Below are 21,172 nucleotides of genomic sequence, written 5' to 3'. Positions count from 1 at the left end.
ACTCGATTTAATCGGAGAACGGAGTGTCAAAAGGAGAGGCAGGTCCGCGATGGCAAAAACACTCGAAATACTGTATAAGAACACTGAAGCATTCCACATTTATTTGGTACAACCTTTCAAGTGGTCCATCACGAGAAAGCTTGTGCCAAACCAATGCAGAAAGCGTCAGTGTGCTTATGTTCCGATTTAATCGGGCAAAATCAGTCGAAGGCCGCTGCCTTCAAATCATCCATACGGTGCTCTTCTCCACAACACACTGATGCCTCGCGAACAAGTCAGCTTTACGAACTCGTTCCACGCTGCGCTGTACTACGATACCCACGTATTCACAGAAACTTTAGGTCATCGTCCTTCCTTATTATTACCTAAACCTCCCATACCTTCTGCAGACGAAGCCTCAACTGGCCGTGTCTCTGCGCTCATAAAAAAACGCTCCATCTGAGTCCTATTGGAGTCGCACGTAGTCCGTCGTCTGAAACGTGCGGAAACTGCCCTGCGGCGCCCAGACAGATTACTGTCTGTACCTCCCCTCTTGCTGGCGCAAATAGTACACTCGATGCTTTCGACTACGCACGAATGGAAGCTGCTGGATAACGCGTTACGCATCCCGACGCTCAGTCGATAAGGCGACGACCCATCGGTACGTGCATCATTGGAAACAGACGCGAGGGAGCTTTGAACCGACGCAGGTCATTGCCCTCAGAATCCCAGGTGGTATAGGAGTTACTTTCCGATAAAAAAAGAGAAAAGGTGTGGAAGATAAAAAGATAAACGGGAAGCAGAGCCGGTAAGAGAAGTCAGCTTTGCTTCCCTTGGAAACAACTGAGCTGCTTTTCCCTGGTGCGGATGTATTTTTATTGGCTGTCGTCCGCGTACCTTATAGGGGGACGAGCGAGGGCGCTGTTGGCGGATTTTTTGGTGTTACTTCCAGGCAGATGACTAGTTCCTTATAGCACCCGACCCAGGGGAGATAATAGCATCATTTATCTTCGCAGTCCGTGAAGCAGCCGTGGCGATGGAGATAAGGCGCTTTGAAACATGGTGTGGAATTTCGAAGAGGGTGATGCCTAAGCTTCATATTTTTCCCGTCTGGGTAGCAATGTCACTTCCTCCCACGTGACCGTGTTTACTGGCGGCTGATGAAAAGACTGCCGCCGGAATTTCTGTTGACTATCCGAACGTAGTGCAGTGTGTTCATGAGAGGGTAGCCATAGCATAGTGTAACTGGTAGTATTCGGATATGTTGTTCGGATCCCACTGCTAGCACCATTTCATTAACTGCCATTGTTTAATTGAAGTTTGCAGCGGGTGTTCTGAAGCTTAAAGGGAGACTTCGCAAGGACTCGAAAAAAAAAAAAAAAAGTGAGCATCATACCGAACACGAGCCATACCCTCGATATCGAATACAACATTCGCATTCATTTTGCGCGTGTAATTAATTCGTAAATGATGACAATACCAAACCGAAACAGAAATGCGAAGAGTAGAAAACAGAGCTCCATACTACGGCGGTTCGTCCGGAGACCCGGAGGAGGATATCGTGACGTCACCCAGCATTGTCGTCTGCTACGAAGCCTGCATTCTCCCTTGCCCGATGCCGGGTATGCCAGCAGTGTGTTGCTTTCAGTCCTTTCTCGCCGCTTCACAGAGGCGAAGCGTTCGCTTTGTAATAAACGCGTTTGAATAAAATCTGAGCAGTTTTGGAACGAGATATTTCGTACACATGTTCCTGGCATCCCAAAGTTTGCGGATATGCCACAACCTTCGTGGTGATTTTGTTGCGGAGTCCCGCTTCAGGCAGTTAGCAGCTTGCGCTCGTCCTTCTCTGATTTATTGCCTCAGATACTACGAAGTGTCGACTGTATTTCTTTATTGCTGTTGTTTCACATTCGATGCGTGCAAAGTGATTGGAACTTATAGATCCCAAAGCGCAGGTGGAGCGTATAATTTTGGGACCCTCCAATTAGAACTCAATCAATTATCAAAATTAGGGTATACGGTACTTTCTTTACTTGACGAATGCGGCTGGTGAGGTTTACCCCCGTTCATGTCGAAAACCCGAGACTGGGAAAAAGACGAAAAACAAACGACACAACACAAAGTCTGGAGTTTTGAGACTTTGTGTTGTGTCGTCTGTTTTTCGTCTTTTTCCCAGTCTCGGGTTTTCGTCATGGATCTTACCCACCAGCTAGCTTGCTTTTTAACCATTTTGTCTGTACCCCCGTTGTTGTCGCTTTGTGTTCAAATGTTAAATATGCTTCAAGTGTAACCGTTTCCCATTTGACATAAATTGCGAAGCTGCTCTTTTAGCCACAAATTTGTTTTACGGATAGAATCGTCTCCAAGCGACTCGCATGCCCCAAAACACACAGCGAATATAACCTTAGGGTTGGGTTGGGCGACGACCATTAATACGGATCACTGTCGTCTGCTTCGACGGCTGAGGCTCAGCGCTTCTGCATCCGGCCATGCCGATCCAAAATAATCCCGCCGCGAAACGCGCAAATTTATAACTCGAAATCAAATAGACGGGAACCCCCAAAGCGCTGCCAATAACCCGACACTTTTAACACATGGATTCGGTAAAACACACAAGACACTGATCTTTTATTCATCTTTTGTTGTTATCTGTGCGTCTTTCCCAGCGCTGTCTTCTGCTTCCTTATTTACTCCGACGCCGATTGGCTGAGAAGAATAGGGCGTCCCTCCTGAAAATGTCGATGCTCTTTCGTAAGTTGCCCTTTTCTTTCTGCTTTTTTTTTTCCCTTTACTTTCTGAGAGCTAGAACGTGGAACAAAGGCAGCATCTCTGGGGTGCGAAAGGAGTGATCGAGTAAGAGCTCGAACAACAGAATCGATAAAAAATAACCAAAATAATAAAAACGAACGAAAGGACTATGGCACTCCGGGTGCGAAACGGTGCTGCTCGGCATACTGTTGACTTTCTATCTTTCTTTCTTTTTTTATCACTGGAAGCGGTGTGATTTCCATCTCCTATTTCGTCTCTCTCTCTCTCTCTCTCTCTCTCTCTCTCAGCTTTTCCTTTTCGTAAAATTCCTTTCCCCTCCGTCTTCATATTTCGAAAAGTTATCTCCGCCTTTTCCAGTTTTTCTTCATTTAATCCAACGCATCTTCCCACAGTGTGCGTTATAGGCCCAGATGTCTTCTTTCTCTTTACGTTTGTTCGTTGGCGATCATGAATATGAATGAGTTGAAAAGTAGCTTCTCATCTGCATTGGATATTCATATCTCGCATATAGAGGGAAGCCATATCTTTGATGTCGCGAACATAACTAGAGTATACGCACGATAACTCCCGTGAGCGCGGTAACCGCTTCCTAGACGAAACCGCCGCTCACGCAAATTGACGTTCTCTTCGGGCTTCATTACGTGATCCGCGCTGTGTTTCTGGACTTACAGCACGTTATCAGAGAGAGGGAATCAATGACCCGGATGTAGTTTTTAGATTACGCATAGACGATCCTGTAACGGAATGCAAGTCAAAAGGTAATCGGTGCGTAGATAATAGCACTTAGGCATGGTAGGCCCCTGTGTGTGTGCGGGTGTCTAAGATATATGATATGGCGGATATCTCTATCGTTTGGTTGTCAGAGAAAGGAGAAGATGAAAAAGAAAGGGAAAGCATGAAATATTGTTTCTCGTTAACTTACTTTTACGTAGAGATTACGTTTTACATAGTCAGCTGTATAGTGGAGTCTTTCCCGAGATCGCGCCGTCGTCGGCGGCGGCATATTCGCATGTCCGCACAAAACTGTTATCGCATGTGCGCTCAGCGCTGGGAGTAATCCCGCCAGTTTCCAACCGCTATCGATGGAAAGTGAGATAAAGCGAGGAAAATTAGATAAAAACCAAAGTACGTCAGTTTTACAGCGTCAGCTATATTGGCGCCGAGAAGTTTGGGTGACGCCCCCTGGTGTGCACTGAACGAACCGTGTCGTGGGGATGTCCCTGGGCAGTATTCGCATATTGCATTGCGTATCAAGGCATTGCACGTGTAAGAGGCTGTCCAGCGTTGATATTTCCTGGTGATTCATGACGAAAACGACATATGTGTTCCAAGTAAGTCGCATTTTCGTTCCAATATGACAGTTTTTACTGTAAGTAACAGAAACGAAACCGAAACGGGGATCCCCACCAAGAGGCGGCACAGTGGCGCCCCTAGTGAGGGTCTCGCCGCCAATAGTGCAAGTATTCCGGAGATCGCGTCGTCGTCGGCGACTACATGTGCGGGGTAAGGAGGAAAAACGCACCGGTTTGCAACCTACCGCTATCGGTGGTATATGAATCGGTGGTACCTTGCTATCGGTGGTATCACCGGATTTTTAGTATATAGCCGAAAGCGTTCACAATAAGAGCCCGAAAACGCGAGAACCCATTCACGCTCTTTAAAGCCCTGTGTGTGGGGCTCCTGCCATCCCTACGATGGATCGCCCCGCAAGACTAAAAACATCCGAACAAGTGGCCGCCGCGCTGGCCAGGCGCCGAGGGAGCGCAAACGCCTTGCGCGGCAGAAGTCAGAGGTTCGCGCAAACCAGGCTGGTGCTAGCCACGCCCATCGACAAGATCCCGCCGTGCGAGCTAGGAATAAGCCGGCCTCATTTCACCGCACGCACACAGCTGACGCTGAATTTCGCGTTACACGAGGCGTAACCGTCCTGTATTTGTGAGTTCGAAAGCGCACCGTACAGAACTTTCCTCCTGACGTTGTAGCTGTTCAGGTCATCCTAGCGGTGTTTCAGCGGGCTACATTATGTAATTTCAAAATTAACTAAACTACCCTCCCCTTTCTCTACTACACAAAAACAAAACGCGTAAGCATATACACTCTTAGAAATGAACTTCACCGCATAGCACGCTCGTAGCCAACCATCATCTCGAATGATATCGTTATCTGTCCTGATTTGCTGAAAACGGGAGGCGTACGCCATTTTTGTGACAATTATGAACCGCATAAGTGTCACAAAAAGGCGTACGCCTACCGTTTTGAACAAATCAGGACACATAGCGATATCATTCGAGTTGATTGTTGGCTAGGAGCGTGCTATGCGGTGAAGTTCATTTTTAAGAGTGTACTCTGTCCGACGCTTAGCCTCCAGCGCACGCTTTCGGTTCCGTGACATTTCGTCGAAATGGACGTTTCATCGAACACCGATTCATCGAACGCCGTTTCATCGAATCGGTGGCCGCCGCTTTTTCTTGCGGCAACGTGTGAAACACGTAAAAGGCTTTCCTGACCGAAACCTTCGTCAGTCTCCCCAACGTGTGAAATACGTAAAAGGTTCTTCTGACCTAACCTTGGTCAGGCATCGATGAAACGGCGTTCGACGAAAAGGCGTTCGATGAAATGGCGTTCGATAAAACGGCGTCGATGAAACGGCGTTCGAAGAAGTGGGCGGACAAGAATGTGGATTACGATGCGATAAGGGTGGAATATGTGAGAAATGATGTGCAACGAGAAATTCACCTGCTAGTCTGTACCAATAAGTGCCTTGGCTCGTTCGCCTATCTGTAAATGGCGTACAGCTCGCGTCAAAGTTAACTTGAACACCGCTCCAGCCTGCGAAGCGGGAAGAGTGCCACACTGGCAGACCTTAGCAGAAAACAACTCTTCATAACAAGGATCACCCCTCTAACTGTAAATAGATGCGACCAAAACACCTCTCAGCCGTTAGTTGCACTAAGCACCACCAGGGTCCGCAAGCCGGAGTGGCGTTCAAGTTAACTCTGATGCGAGCTGTACGTTGTGTACATCGCGATGGAAAACATGCTTCACGTCGATGCTCACAAGGCCTAACGGAGTTTGTGTGAAAAATGCTATGCTAAAGAAGTTTCACACACATACTATAAGCAGTAAACATGAGCGGAATGCCTCAATCACGTCAGTACTCGGTAATCAGGAACATCAGTAATCCACAAGGCCTGTGCTCGTGGGTGGTTCGACCGCCGCCCTGCTGGTCGACGCAAAATCTCCAAGTGTCATGCAGACGACAAAAGATAAACGAAGTGCCGTGTCATGCTTTCCTGTGGTACTTAGTGCCGCCGAATATTTCAATTAAATTCGCGACCAGTTGTTTACAACGGAATTTTATAGTCAGCGCTTTCGTTGCCGTATAACGTCACTGCCAGTAAGTCCCGGTTTTCGTTCCACCAACCAACCAAGCCACCGATTCGAGACAAAACTTGATTATTACTTAATACCATATCTCAAAGCAGTTCTCAATCACCTGTTTCTCGCTCGCATACCATACACGCTCTTAGCTGACCATTATATATCGAATGATATCATTATGTCTCTTCATTTGTTGAAAACGGGAGGCAGCACCTATCTTGGACACATTATGCACGTCCACCATGGGCGAGGAAATTTTGCATTTGGCAATTTTGCAAGCGCCGACAGGTAAGATCGTCTATCCCCTTTTGGCAATATGGTGGAGATCCTATGTCGACGGCGGTAGACTTCTGTAGCTCATAACTCTGCGTCTTCATTACCGCGTATGCCGATGTGGCCCGAGATCCACTCTAAAACCAGTCGGTGTCCCTGTTCGTGTAGTCGCTTGTAAAGCTGCAGTACGTCAGTAGCGATTGATGCCAAGAAGCCTCGAATGCCTCTGCTTGCAATATACACTGCAGGGCTGCTTTAGAAACACGTCACACGTCTATAGCCACACGTGGCAGCGTGGAACGCACTAAATCGATTCATCTTCGTGCCAGACTGCCAGTACATACTGATTTTTTTATATTATATTATATCGTATCACGTACACTGGCAACATTTAGACACATCCCCACACTGTTCTCTATGTGTTTTATGTATTGATTTATATTTTATTCCCTACACACTGTCTGTCCGGTTTCTGGCGACGAGCGCGACTGGCTCGTTGAAATATGTCAAGGGCAGCACGCCGGTTCAGACCAGGGACCGGAATATGGATTTTTCTTCACGAGGTTCCAATGCCGCCACGCGTCGCAGCTGCATGAATTATTCATTGGTCTGAGGAAAGCCAAGCCAGGGTTTCCCCATATCTCGCTTCGTATATAACGCAAGGAGAAATCCACTGGGCTATGCGGCCATGGGGACGAGTCCTGCCGCGAAGCACTCCCAGAATGAATCACTTACATGAATAGATTCCCAGTAGGGAGAGGGAGGGAAAGAGAGGAAAGTGAGCTGCATTACTCGCGGCCTTGTATAAGCCGCCAGTGTAAATCCGTTGATGGCGACTCTGAGCATCGTTTTATTCAAAGTACGGAAATTTGAGGGATATCGTGGAAGATTCGGTTCAGGAACACTTTTTCGAGGTATTAGATTCGCAGGACGCAGCGATGAACGAACAACGTGGAGTATTGGGTTCGAGATTACTGGAGCGTGCGCACAGTCTTACGTGACGTCAGTTTTTTAAAAGTTGATTTTGGTGTAACGAGCAAGTGCGCTATTTCCGTAATGTGGAAATTTGTTGGTATATGAAAGCATGACAAATGGGTAAATCTAACGCCGTGTACAGACATTAAAGAGCTCTAGAACATATAGGGTCTGTGAGAATATGGGACCGCAAACCTATATACACCGATAACATATATACAAAACCGATAACATATATAAAGCTGGCTATAATGCACGCAATTGCGTTCCTCGCTCGAGATGCCATTACGGGTGACAAGCGGGACTTGCAAAAGAAGAAGAAATCAAGAAATAGAAAAACCGTCTTTGGTAAACATAGTGCGTCGTGACTAGTAAAAACTAATTGCTATCGTAACATAGAAGTCGTTTGCAGACGACACGCTCTCGCGGAATCTCGCCGACCGCGAGAGCGACGCAAGCCGGCTTTGGACCCCCGCACTATACTGGAGAAATGTCGTATGCGCCCAAAACTGAAAGCACGGTTTGGGTCCTGGGCGTGGGAAGTGGGCGACGTCGATACTTCTTTGGGACCGCCAAGCGCTTGCCCCCCCCCCCCCCCCCTCTTTGAAACTTCCCAGTACAAACACACACTTGAACGTTCGTTTTTTTTTGTTTTTTTTTATTGCACCAGTGATACGTGACCGCCGTAAGTTTCTCCAGCTATTTCCCCTCTTGGAAAATCCATTTCACCAGCTCAATATATTGCTCTCGTAAGTTCAATGGTTGGCATGACCATTTGCGGAAGTGGAGACTATACGGCCATCGTAATTCTTAGCAGAAACGTACAACGTTGACTCTTCGCTGAATTATGTATGTTCTTCTATTGCCGTTCATCAGTTTTGACTCCTTAGACGTCTAAATTATAGCTCTATAGTTATCAAAAACTTCGTTCGGTATATGCGGTTATCGCTGGGTAGCTCGACTCTAAGAAAGGAACTTCAGCACGAAACACGGTCAAAGCGAAGAACTACACGGAATGATATCGTTATCACTCCTGATTTGAGAGGGGAGCGGGGATTCGCCTCTCTGTGGCCATTTACATAGATGTAAATGTCACAAAAAGGGGTATATCGTGTTCCATTTCCAACAAATCAGAAGAGAGAGCGGTATCATTCGGAATGACAACTCGCTATAGGAGCTTGTTATGCACCTGTCTCACAGGCAGCCTCATTGATAACAAACGGTCATTGTAGCGACACCCAGCGTGTAATGTGTTAGACTATCCTAGACAAATTGCCACACTAAGCAACGTCTACAAACTCCTGATGTCCATCCTAAACGATCGAATCAGGGGCTGGTGTGAGAAAAAGGCCATATGCAGCGAAGCCCAGGACGATTTTCGAAGGGGGCGTCGAGGAAGTGATAACCTTTTTACCCTGACGCAGGTGATTGGAGGCATCGATGGCGGACAAGGCCGAACTACATCTGGTGTCCCTGGACCTAGAAGAGGACTATGACCGTATTCAACAGAAGAGGCTCTGGAGCAAGCTCCGGAAGATTAGGATGAGCGATGAAATCCTTAATTTCCTTCACGATACCTACTCCAACTGTATAGGTATCTACTGGCTAGGGAACTAGAAAACTGAAGAATTACCTATTTCGATAGGGCTGAGGCAGGGTTGCCCCCTGTCTACAACACTCTTCAACATAGGGTGCGTCACGTAAGACTGATCAGAATTTTATAAAAAAAGCAATGAGAGCAGCATAGATGTAGATGAGATGTAGATAGCTAGAGAGAGCAGAAGATAGCCATCGAGCACGGCCTTTCTGTTTAGCCTCGAGAAGTCACAGTGAACGCGATTCAATGTACACAGTCCACCCACATTGGTCCTACAAGAACGTTTTCTAACAACGTGCAGCTCGTACAAGTGTTTAGGCGTCATCATAAACGCTATGATGCCCGATATCTAGGCTACCACGAGAGACTTATCATGACGAAGTCTAACCGGCTAGAAAGGGACAGTCGTGGAACCTTGCAAAGAGTTATACCCATATACGGTATAGGCCGAGCCCCATGGCGGTTCACACAGCTACGCATGCAAATGATGTCATTATATTATAACCCTGAAACCCTAGAGGTACCGAACAGACACCAGGAGGATGTATCGTTATATACGATATCGAGGCATAAAAATTAACTGGGTTCGAAGAGTTTCGACCCTGGACAGAACGGACAGCGAGGAGACCACATGATAGCAAAGTCGGAAAATGTGTGCGCCGGACCTGAACCGTCCGAAAAGAGATAGCAGCAAAGGAGGAGAACCGCTGGAAGGAGGCGATGTCAAAAAGGAGGGGCCTGGAGACATACGCGACCTACATGCAGGCACCAGCACCTGCAGCAGAGTATAGAGGAGAAAGAAGCAGCGCACTTTTACTTCGCAGGCCAGGGGCAAGATTTTGAACTTTTCGCTGTCCCGTGGTGGTGGTGGTGTTGGTGGTGATGGTAGTGGTGGTGGTGGCGAGAGGGCTTGCCGTTGTCGGCACGCTCCCGTAACGCTTGCTAAACGTTCGTGCTCCCCGGTTGACGGCCAATGCGCGTTGACGGCCAACCACCGTCGATACATCGTCCAACGGTCGCCTATGGACATTCAGAGAATATGGCATTACAGAAGCGAAACCAAGTGGGGAAATGGCATGATACGCATAATTTCTCCTGCTTCGAGATTGAGAGTGAATAGAAGGACAATTGGTCAGAAGGCTTGTTATTTCATGGTGCGAAAGCTCAGGACAACAACAGAATCCCCGCTTCACTCCTTTGTTTTGCTTGTTTGTTTCGTGCGTACATTCTTTGTTTTGGCGATAAAAGCACGTTATCTCGACTACACGACGGCCCCATAGAGCAGACTGTACATCAATCAGATAAACAGGATGGAAGGTTGGCGAAGCGGGTTCTGCGGCTGTTACCTTTTCTATCAGCACTCCCTGCTTCCAAGCATGCGGAAGAACACGTAATTCCGAGGCGGATAGCAATGTGAAAGAACTTGTGTTTGCGGTCCTACGCGAGAAAAATATGTAAACCGAAACTAATTAATTACTCGCGAAAATGACTAGACCCGATGATTTTTTTTTTTTTTTTCCTCTGAGGGGTATGTACTCAAGTTCCCCAATGGTGTAGCAGATGTCGCTGTACCGTCGGACGCGTACTTTGAAAGCTGTCATTTCCGGGTAATTGATTTTTATTTTTAGCTAATTAATGAAAGTGCGCACATCAATTTCACACTGCGTGGCTGGTGGACGATATCTCAGAGACGGTAACAAAAAAGAAAATTTCCCGATAGATGGCGCCGTTTCCGAATTATTCAGCCCGGGATTTATCTGAGACACCCTGTATATATACCAGCCCAGCGCAAACACCAAGCGCCATCTGCGAGATTGGGAGCGAAGAACACAAGCATTGAAAAGCAATCTGCCATCAATGGTGTAGTGCAGTGGGAACCAAATAGTCAATGCTGAACTTTCTGGCGACAGCCAGATGTTACTCCTGAGGTACTTGAACTAAGCGCCCTCCCTGTAAAGCGTTTAGGTACTGGAACTAACTATCTAGCTAACACCTCAAGCAACGCTAGATTCAATGGTCTGCGAGTGGTGGTTAGTACGTTACGTGCTGGGTGGCCCATCGCGCATGTTCGATGTCCATTGACTTCAAAGATCATTAGGACTGCCAGTGCTCAGGGGTATTACGGGGTAAAGTACGGTTTTTAGGGTGCATACCCGTTCATGTCTAGACGGTAGCGTTGATAAACTCTACCGATGTGTCAGGTTTTCGTTCTTCATCCCTTGATTTTAATTGCGTCACGAAATGCATAAAACCCGATAGACGCGACCAGCATAATTAACGTCGACCATTGACGTCACTTGTAAGGGGAACTAAAGACACGGTGTACCCCGTGCTGCTAACTTGATTGACAAACTTTCCCGTTTTTAAGTGACTAACTTCACTTCGGCGGCATGGTGACTATATGTGGCATCATTAATGGTACTAATGAGAGCGGGCTTCGCGTAATTTAAGATGTCTGTGCTCGCTTAAAGGTAATCTTGAAATCACTAAGCTGGGCGAGCTATCAAGTGCCGTAAATGAGTTCTGTTCCGCGGACCTTATCTCTAATTCTTTTACAATTTCCTTTTTCTTTTGAGTTCCTAGCACAGCTAGAATCTCCTGTGACAGGCATTTTTCGTGTGTTGACGCGAGCGACATTCCCCAGAACACTCAACGCCATGTCTTTTCGTGCTCTTCTAATCACAGGGAATGTCCTGCGACTCAGCCGCAAGATATTCCCTAGCAGACGACTTAGTGCTCTTCTAACCATGGGGAATATTGTGCGACCCAGCCACGAGATATTCCGTAAAGGACGACGTTGTGCAGTACTCCACTCCAGATATTCACCATGATACATTCCCTTCATTCGTACTCCTCGCGATATTCTCGTCATGCCTCTTCGTGCTCTTCTCACCATGGGTCCTGCGACTCAGCCACAAGGTATTCCGTAGCAGACGACAGGACCAATGGTGTCCTGTGCTACGTTGTGCACTACTTCACTCCCGATATTCATCATGATTCATTCCTCTTCATTCGTATTCCTCGCGATATTCCCGTCATGCCTCTTCGTGCTCTTCTAACCATGGGGAATATCCTGCGACTCAGTCACAAGATATTCCGCAGCAGACGACAGGACCGATGGTGTCTTCTGTCATATTGCGCAGTTCGCACTCCCGATATTCATTATGATTCATTCCTCTTCATTCGCTCGCGATATTCCAGTCATGCCTCTTCGTGCTCTTCTAACCGTCGGGAATATCCTGCGACTCAACCACAAGATATGCCGTAGCAGACGACAGGGCCGGTGGTCAGTCACGACCATGAGCATTTGGCCACGCCACTGCCCCCCCCCTCCCCCACCTTTTCTCCACGAAACAAGCAAACGTTCCTGACAGCACTACATACGTAGTTTGCCCTCTGACCTACTCTCGAAAAATACAACGGAAGAAGCGCACCGCTAGGCCTTTTCCTTCTGCGTCATAATAAATTGCACCGCATACAGAATATATGATGATGTCTTACCCATCGCCATTTTCCTTCTTTCCCTCCTAGAATTCGCTACAGTGCAAGATCAAGAGCGATCTTCTGACGTCAGAGAAAGTAGCAGCTGTTTCCACGTTATCTGCTTTCTTCAGATAACGGATGCCCAAGATCCTGCTCGCCTATAATGACGCCCTCACACTTCAGTTTCTCAGAAAGCTCCGCAGAGATTTGCTTACTATATGGTTTGGCTATGTGCCTTGCCAGGAAAAGGGTTCCAGATAAGAACGAGATCAGGAGGACGTGGGCACGTATTTCTATTAGCTGCAGTCTGTCCCTGTAACGTCACTTCCGCTTCTAGTTGACAAGAGTAATTACTCGGCTGGCTGGACCTGCTGGTGTTATCGAGACAGGATGTAGAAAGGACTCCACTACGGATATTCGTGCTGTTCGTAATATGTACTTATAAGGGGTGTAATAGGATGCTCGATGAAGTGTGTGTTGTGAGTCGTCGAACGACGTCATCAGTTGATCCGGGTTGTTGTCGTACGTTTGGCAGAAGAAGGTGATCCCGACAACGGAGTAAATTTCTTTTACTTTTATTACTCTTTTTAGTCAACGCTACACAAAACGGCGAGGCAAGGCTCTCTGAGTCTCTCTGTCCCGATACCGTTATCAATCCTGACATGTGAAAAACCTGGGGGTACGTATTTTTGTGACACGTCCTCAATGGTACAGGCACAATGAATATCAAACAATGAAGCTTTCTGTGTTAGTTCTGCGGAAGCACCCCCCCCCCCCTCCCCCCTGTCATGTAGCAGTCTACAATTCTTCAGGTGTAAAGTGCTTTTGCGCCTGGAGAAATGTAGACTCCCGCAGAAAGCGCTGCATTCTTTTATATTAAGTATTGTAGTGTAGCGCACCGCAATAAAAAAAAAGGTCAATACCTTTATGTTGACTGCGTTTCCCTCATCGAACAGGTACTCTGTGTAAACAGCAGAAAGCGTTATCTTGGGAAATATGACGACAGCCTTTTTCAAGCCCGACCTAACAACAAAACCAAATTTTAGTCTCCCAAGCCTGATGGATCCACTTTCTAACTTAGAGGGTTAGGTATCATGCGGGGTCACCCCGGAATGTACACGTTAATTTACGTGATTTCGTTACCATTTCATTTGTGGGCCCTCGTTAGGGGCCGCATTAAGTACATATCGTCAAAGTGCACTTCGACCGGTCAGAAGATGTGATGTGATGTGATGTGATGTGAATAAAGAAAAAAATGGAGATGTGAGTTTCGACGAAGTCAAACTGGCTACCCCAGTACACTTAATACAGAAAGTTCAAACCGATGATGAGATGATGAAAACACAAAGGGATGATGTCCAGAGACCAACAGAGATGATAATGGAGTTCAACATGTAGGTCAAAAGTTCAAGTGAGCGCGCCCAAGTGAGAGTAAAGTGGCGGAATCGCCGGGGGCACACACAGGACACATCACACATTCACCGTGTCATAGGACGTCCATAAGCCCGGTTGCATGCAAAAAGTCTTCAAGTGCCCTTAGCGCCTTGTCGGACGAAGGAGGACCTAACAGTTTCGTGATGTCGAAGGCTCGGGAGTCCACACGAGAGAGGCTTGTCTCTAATGCCCTTCGAGCATCGACGTATTTCTGACACCTGAGAAGGATGTGTTCTACATCCTCTACAACGCCACACTCACTACAATTCGGAGAGTCTCGCTTTCCGATTTTGAAGAGGAGACGTGCGCTGTACGGTACATTGAGCCGTAGCCTATGTAGGACAGTTGTCGTTTGTCGCGTAAAGGAAGGTGGTACTCGAAAGCGTAATTCTGGATCGACCTTGTACAGAAGCGAATCCCGAGCCGATCCTGTTAACCAGGAGGTGTTGCACGTTCGTTGTTTGAACTCGTTCAGCATTCGCCCCGCGTCACCCTTGGTGAAATAAATGGGCATCACCTGGGCGCGCCTTAGTTGAAGAGCCCGGCGTGCAGCAGCGTCCACAGCCTCGACAACCTGCAATGCCACAATGGCTAGGGATCCACTGCATTTGGATGTCATGACCTTTTAAAACTGCTGCATGGTGTGCGTGTAAGACACCTTGTGCTGCTGTTGCCAGAGATCCTGTAGTAAACATGGTAGATAGGGTCTGTAACGCACATTTTGAGTCGCTATATATGATCCAGCGAGCAACTGAAGGTTGTGAGTTGATGAAACTTATTGCCAAGAGGACTCCATAAAGTTCAGCGGCCGTTGCAGAGGTGACGTGAGACAGCCGCACCGCTCTCTCGATATTCGCCTCCGGGATAACAAATGCACACGAGGAGCCGGATGATGTCGTAGAGGCATCCGTGAAAATCTGCATCCTGCCTGCGGGGCTGTTTAGTTGCTCAAGACTGAACTGACGAAGAACATGCGTTGGTATATCCTTCTTTCCCGGGAGTCCAGGCACACTAGTTCTTACGTCAGGAGGCTGCAGGACCCATGTTGGGATATCTGGTAATGCATGTGGCTTGTGTTTCGGAATAAGACCACGTTGTGTCTGGATAGCTTGGGTAAAAGAAAAGTGGTGAAGACTCATAATGGCTCGAAGCTGAGGATGGCGATGGTGACGCGTTGCCAACCGCACGTAGTGGCGGAACGTTTCTTGCATCCTGAGAACTGATGATACAGGTGGTTCCCGTGCTTCTGCCATGGCTAAAGCGTTTGACGTTGCTCGAGGAAGGCCAAGACAGAGTTTGACGCCCTTTGCTAGGATAGACTCTAACACCTTCTCCGTGGTAACAGGGAGGTTGTGTAGCAAGGGAATGTGATGCGCAACTATCTGACTTATAAGAGCTCGGTGAACGCTGAGCATTGCCCGAGGAGATGTGCCCCACCGGGAACCGCATAAGTAACGAAGAACATTAAGCTCTGAGCTCTTGCTTTTAGACAGCGCACCTCCGCTATCCATGACAAACTCCGGTCGAGAGTAACGCCGAGAAAGCGGTGATGTGGTACACGACGTACCTGATGATGACCAATTTGTAGCTGAAATCTTTTATGATGGCGACGCGTAAAAGGCAGCATTACAGTCTTTTCTGAAGACAGGTCCATGCCTCTCTCCAGGAGGAAGTGCACTACGCGATCAAGTGAAGTCTGAAGGCGACGCTGTAAAGCAGGCCACTGCTTTCCCGATGACCATATGCAGATGCCATCTGCGTAGAGACTAACAAATACCCCTTTGGGCAAGAGACGAGGCAGGGCAGCCATGACAGCATTGAAAAGTAAAGGACTGAGTACGCTCCCCTGTGGTACCCCTGCTGACAATGTATGTAAACTCGTGTCGCCTTTTGCTGTTCTCACGAAAACAGACCGACCATTAAGACCGGTCAGAAGAACTAATTGCTTACTAATAGCGTCAAGCAAATGTATCTAAAAACGCGATAAAAATGAAAAAAGAAGAAGAAGAGAGAGAAAAAGCTGCATTAGCGTCACTGAATAGATTCGCTCATAGCATTGCATTCCCTTTCCCTTGCACTATGCCGAGAGCCGTCTGGCAACGTTGAGGTCGCTGCTCTCCCATTGGACAAAATCTGCAACGCGCCGGCATTTTGTTGACACGGCAGTGGAACCGCTCACTCTTAAAAATGAACTTCCCCCGCATAGCACTCTCTTAGCCAACTATCATCTCCAATGACATCGTTCTCTCCCCTGATTTGTTGAAAACAGGTGGCGTACGCCTTTTTTGTACCAATTATGTACAGCATAAGAGGTGCACGCCTCCCGTTTTCAACAAATCAGGGGCGAGACCGATGTCATTCGGGATGATGGCTGGCTAGGAGCGTGCTACGGAGTGAAGTTCATTTTTAAGAGTGTGAGGTTCCACTGACGTGTCAACAAAATGCCGCCGCGTTGCAGATTTTGTCCAATGGGAGAGCGGCGCTCTAAATGTGGCCAGACGGCTGTCGGCATAGGCTGCGTTCCAGAACTCACCCGGGTCGACCCGAGAGTAGGGAGTAGCTACTCTCCGCGTTCCAAAACCTACCCGATAACGTCGCGACCCCCGTTCCAAAAGCGGGTTGCCTACTCGAGAGTAGCTACCCGAGGTCGACTCGCTCTACTCCCTATCAGAGGGGAGTAGGTAAGAGTAGTGACGTCAGGGCTGTCGTCTGCATTGAAATCTACTGCTTCTGCTGCTGGTCGTCTCGGCAGCATCATAGCGGACCCAGGAAAGTTACAGTGCGAATTTTGCGACCTGATGTTTTCTTCAGAGCAACATGAACGGAACCATACGTAAAACACACATCAGATCGTTGTATGTGAAGGTCGAAACCTGTTTCTGTGCGTTTCAGAGCTACACTCTTAAAAATGAACTTCACCGCAGAGCACGCTCCTAGCCAACCATCATCTCGAATGATATCGTTAACTGCCCTGATTTGTTGAAAACAGGGGGCGTACGCCTTTTCTGTGACAATTATGAACAGCATAAGTGTCACAGAAATGGCGTACGCCCCCTGTTTTCAACAAATCAGGGCAGATAACGATATCATTCGAGATAATGGTTGGCTAGGAGCGTGCCATGCGGTGAAGTTCATTTTTAAGAGTGTAGCTGCGGACGAGAACAGCGCTACCCTTTCTCGGAACGTGCGGTAAATACCCCAATTCGTGGCGTGAATGCTTTACGTACCCACGCAGATGTCCCCATACCGAAGTCAACACGAAACGAAGCAGCGAACATGAAAACGAAGCAGCGGAGAGCGGTTCCTATGTCGCGGGGCCCAAATGTCAATGTCGTCTGCTGGCGCCATGTTGAGAATCGTACTCGCGCCCGTTCCACAACCTACTCCCATGGTCACGTGGTACAACTCTGTCACGTGACCAACTCCTACTCGAGGGTTAGTTGTGGAACGCACCCATAGTGCCGGAAAAAAGGAATGCAATACTCTGAGCGAAGCTATTCAGTGACTCTAGTGAGGGTGCCGTTTCTTTCCGTCCAGGCAAAACGACCGTATGCTGCGGCAAACTTATTTCACATCGCGAATTGCAGCGCGTTGACCGTAACAGCACGTGCGATTTTGTTTAGAGGGCTTCGATCCACTGTCGTCAACGAAGACGCAAAAGCGTGGTCGAATAAAGAAGAAAGAACGAACGTCTACAGACGGGATCTGACATTAACATATAGCAGACGAACTCAATATGGCGTCCCCACACGGCGCCCCCTGGCATGGAACTTGTACAGCAGTTGCAGTACTCTGAAGCTATTCAGTGACACTATAGGCTGCATCTCTTGGACATTGTGCCTGACGCTTTTAAATGTGGTAGTAGGGTAGTGATGTGGGGCCACGGATGGCGGTAAATTCTTGGCGAAAGTCTTTTTCTTTTTCTCTTTTTTTTTTTGTAATTCCGCTGAAGTTTGTTGAAAGTGTTTCAGTGCTTTGTAAAACATTTTAATTTGTTTTGCTTTGTTACTGTGACCGCTCTCGTCATCAGGTTTCACCGCGACAGCAAACACGGTGTTTCGATGGCGTTGTACGTTGTTCTTCTGTCCACAACTCTTACGGTCGGCTATACAGGGTTGCCTTCGTTGAGGGGACCCATAACGCTCTCGCTTTAAAGCCGCAGCGGTCAGTTGAAAAGTGAATTGCGCAAGCGTCGCTGTGCAATATTAAAAACACATCAGATTTGGAAGATTTTAGTATGAGGAATCTAGGCAAATGAATAGGAATATGACGTTGTTTTCGCGTTTCTAACTTTTATTCCTTGTCCAAATGACCTGGTGCTGATTTCATACTTCCGTTGCCGCTGGCTGTACATGTTCTGCGTTGTAACAAGCCCCGACTTTCTTCACTGTAAGCACCGGTTTCTGCTTGACTTTGAAACATTGCGAACGCAGCTGTAGCGATGCGCAAGCAAGAAAACACTAAACCGCCCAAAAGGCGAGCTGTTAATCCTACTGTAAAGCATACTTCTCTGCAATAACGGTTTAGATGCGGCGGAGCTGGCTGTTAGGAAAACAAAACTCGTCTCTATACCTTTTTCTCTCTCTCGTTCTGTTTTCCGAAACATTTCTTCGAATGCTTTATAAAAACTAGTGCAACGAACATAAGTGCAAGCTCTGACAGAATGAGGACCGATTCCCGAACTATTTTGTTTTTCGAAAGTTTTTCGTTCTTTTTTTTCTTGCGACGCATCACTTATTGACATTGATCTTCATTTTTCGAGCATCAAAGCCCAGATGTCGGCGTTACATTATTGTCAACTTTCCAGCGGCTTCTCCATTTTCTAAAGGGGCCTTTCACGTTTTCGTCGCCCAAACCCTAAACCATCTCTAAGAGCCTTACTTTGGTGGAACACGGAAAATCACTTTAGTTCGCAGTTTTGTTTTCGGTCCACGTAAAAATTTCCTGGCGTTTATTCTCAGGCCAAAGTTTATTAGTTTTAAAAGGCGTTTAAAAGGGAGAGAAAATGAAAGGAGACATAATACGCTTTGGGTCATCTCGTCTCGGAGATAGCGGAATGGACGCCCGGAATCAACGCCACCCAATCCAAAAGCAGACGAATGAGCCGGAAGTGACGTGTTCGCGGCTCAACCAATCACCGCAGGTCGTCGACCCCGCATAGTATCAGGCTGCCTTCTGCTGCAATTTCCTTCTTTCTTTCTTTTTTTTTTTTTTTCTTTCTGCGCTTACAAGGGGAAAGTTTAACGATACAAACGTTACGGCTTGCCTTTGTTAACGTGACCGGCGGTTTAATGGTGTTCGCGATATACATTTCTCTAGAAAAAAAAAATCGCTCTGGCTCGTAATTTGTCGGCTTGGCTCGGATGCTGCCGTGATTTCCGGCTTTGGTTTCTGTTTTTTTTTTTTTTTTTCAAAAGGCGAAGGTGATGGAAGACGGAGATTAGAGTTTCCGGAATTGCTTTCAACGCAAGCGGAAGACTCATACGGGAGGCCTTCAACATATTACACACGGTTCAACTTTGCTTTCGAGGGAATTTGTTGCGGCGAATACTAAACAGAACCTCAGTTTGATGGAGTGTTGCTCGCAGAGAACGGGAATGCATTATTGCTTTTGCGCGCAAGGAAGAGATAACTTCGGTATGTGTGCGAAATTTCTCGCGTCTCTCTCAATATGGAATTTGCATCCTGTGGAGAGAAGACAGCCCTGCCACGACACGTGTTCACGGAATCGGGATCTCATGCTTTTATTTGTAATTTTTAACGCGCCGTTCATGACAAAATGTAGCATCGCTTGTTGTCACATGGAAACAGCTGTAATTGCGATACTACTTTGAGACAAATTGATGCTAGTTCGGCTTGAGTGCTTCGTTACTTTTAAAGGTCAGTTAAAGTCCTGACGTTAGAGAGGGCTATGTAAAAAAAGTAACGCAGAGAGTTTGATCACAAAAAATTAACACCTGCTACTCTGTATTTGTTGTTAACTGTTACCAAACGCACATAGTGCTATCCAAAATGATAACAGGGGTGTCCACTTGGTGTGATTCACCTAAGAGCACCGCACCAGCATTGACGCACCAGTCCCGTATCCGATATGTAGTGCATGTGAAGGAACTTCGATGGCCAAACGCTGTAAGGAGTCGACCGCATACAGGAATCCTATTCTAACTGGTCTTAGTTCGCTAAACTGAAGTAATCGCTATAAGGGATGTCGTCTTATCGCTTGTACGGTCGTAGAAAATAGAACATCACCACTTAACACCGTCTAACATTCAGAATGATGTCTCTCTACCTCCTGATATCTGCTAAAAATTGCAGGCAAACGCCTTTTCTGGGACACTGTGGGATAAATACGCTAGAGGTCTCTCTCTCTCTCTCTCTCTCTCTCACAAACACACACAAATGCTTATGCCCAGCTCACTCCCCAAATGTAGAGTGAGAATGGTATAGTTTTGTGCGCCGGTTGTCCTTGAGCCTGTTATGTGGTGAAGTCCCGTTTTTATGGAGTGTAACTTGCATCACCGACAATAGCAATATAGGACGATATCGATACGCGTACATTACGTATGCGTGAACCTCGCAACAAGATGCAGTAAAAGCTCGAATGTCATTTCTTTTGCCTCAGCAAGAAAAGAATCGATATCAGTGTCACGAATAACGGATAACTACAATCTTACTCAATACTAGTATGTTATAGAGTCATCAACATACTCGGGTACCTTGAAGAACGTGTTAGTACTAAGTAAAACACATAACTCGGGCTGATGAATCATTTACCTCCTTCCAAATATAGCCCCCCCCCCCCCCCCCCCCCACACACACACACTTCACTAGTTGGCGTCTTCTCTCCCTCTCTCGTCTTCTTTCTTTCTTTCGATCGCTTCCTTTCTTCGTCTGTTTACAAATTTATTGCCTCAATGGATCGATGGCAAGGTTGGCGGAAAAGATTGTGTTTCTACCTTTCACACGAAAGAAAGCGTGGGCTATTTTCTCCTCTGCTGCGTTGCCTTATGCGTTTCCTCGTTTCTAGATTCCACATATCATGCTCTGGAAGGATGTTATGCTTGCGGTGCCGTAAGCCATACAGAGAAGCTCTCCCTTTCTGTGTGATCAGGTGTGGGTCTCCATTGTTCACGACGGACGCACGGTGTTATGTGCCGTTGCTGGGCTAGTTTCTGCCGGGGATCTGTGGATTCTTTGCTTCGGTTACTAAGACGTATAGGTTGTGTTGCCCCCGGGATGTTTTGACAGGACGAACCTGGGTGTTTTGGATGTCTAAAAATA

General features: G+C 47.2%; 1 protein-coding gene across 2 annotated transcripts in view; it reads right to left on the bottom strand.

The window, feature by feature from the left end:
• The window catches only part of LOC135391165 (GTP-binding protein Di-Ras2-like), a 63,645-nt gene that overhangs the window by 17,500 nt on the left and 24,973 nt on the right, over positions 1–21,172 (bottom strand). The window contains exon 1 of one of the 2 annotated variants that reach the window (XM_064621290.1): positions 12,476–12,696. The exons of the other annotated variant lie outside the window; for it this stretch is intronic. Coding sequence (XP_064477360.1) covers positions 12,476–12,485 — 10 coding nt within the window. The 5' untranslated portion in view covers positions 12,486–12,696. Of the gene's footprint in view, positions 1–12,475; positions 12,697–21,172 lie in introns of those variants that run through there. 2 annotated transcript variants of the gene reach the window in all.

Source organism: Ornithodoros turicata, chromosome 4, assembly GCF_037126465.1.
Source record: "Ornithodoros turicata isolate Travis chromosome 4, ASM3712646v1, whole genome shotgun sequence".
Taxonomy (NCBI): Eukaryota; Metazoa; Arthropoda; class Arachnida; order Ixodida; family Argasidae; genus Ornithodoros; species Ornithodoros turicata.
Note: the sequence above shows the minus strand (reverse complement) of the source record. Positions and strands in the feature narration are given on the sequence as shown.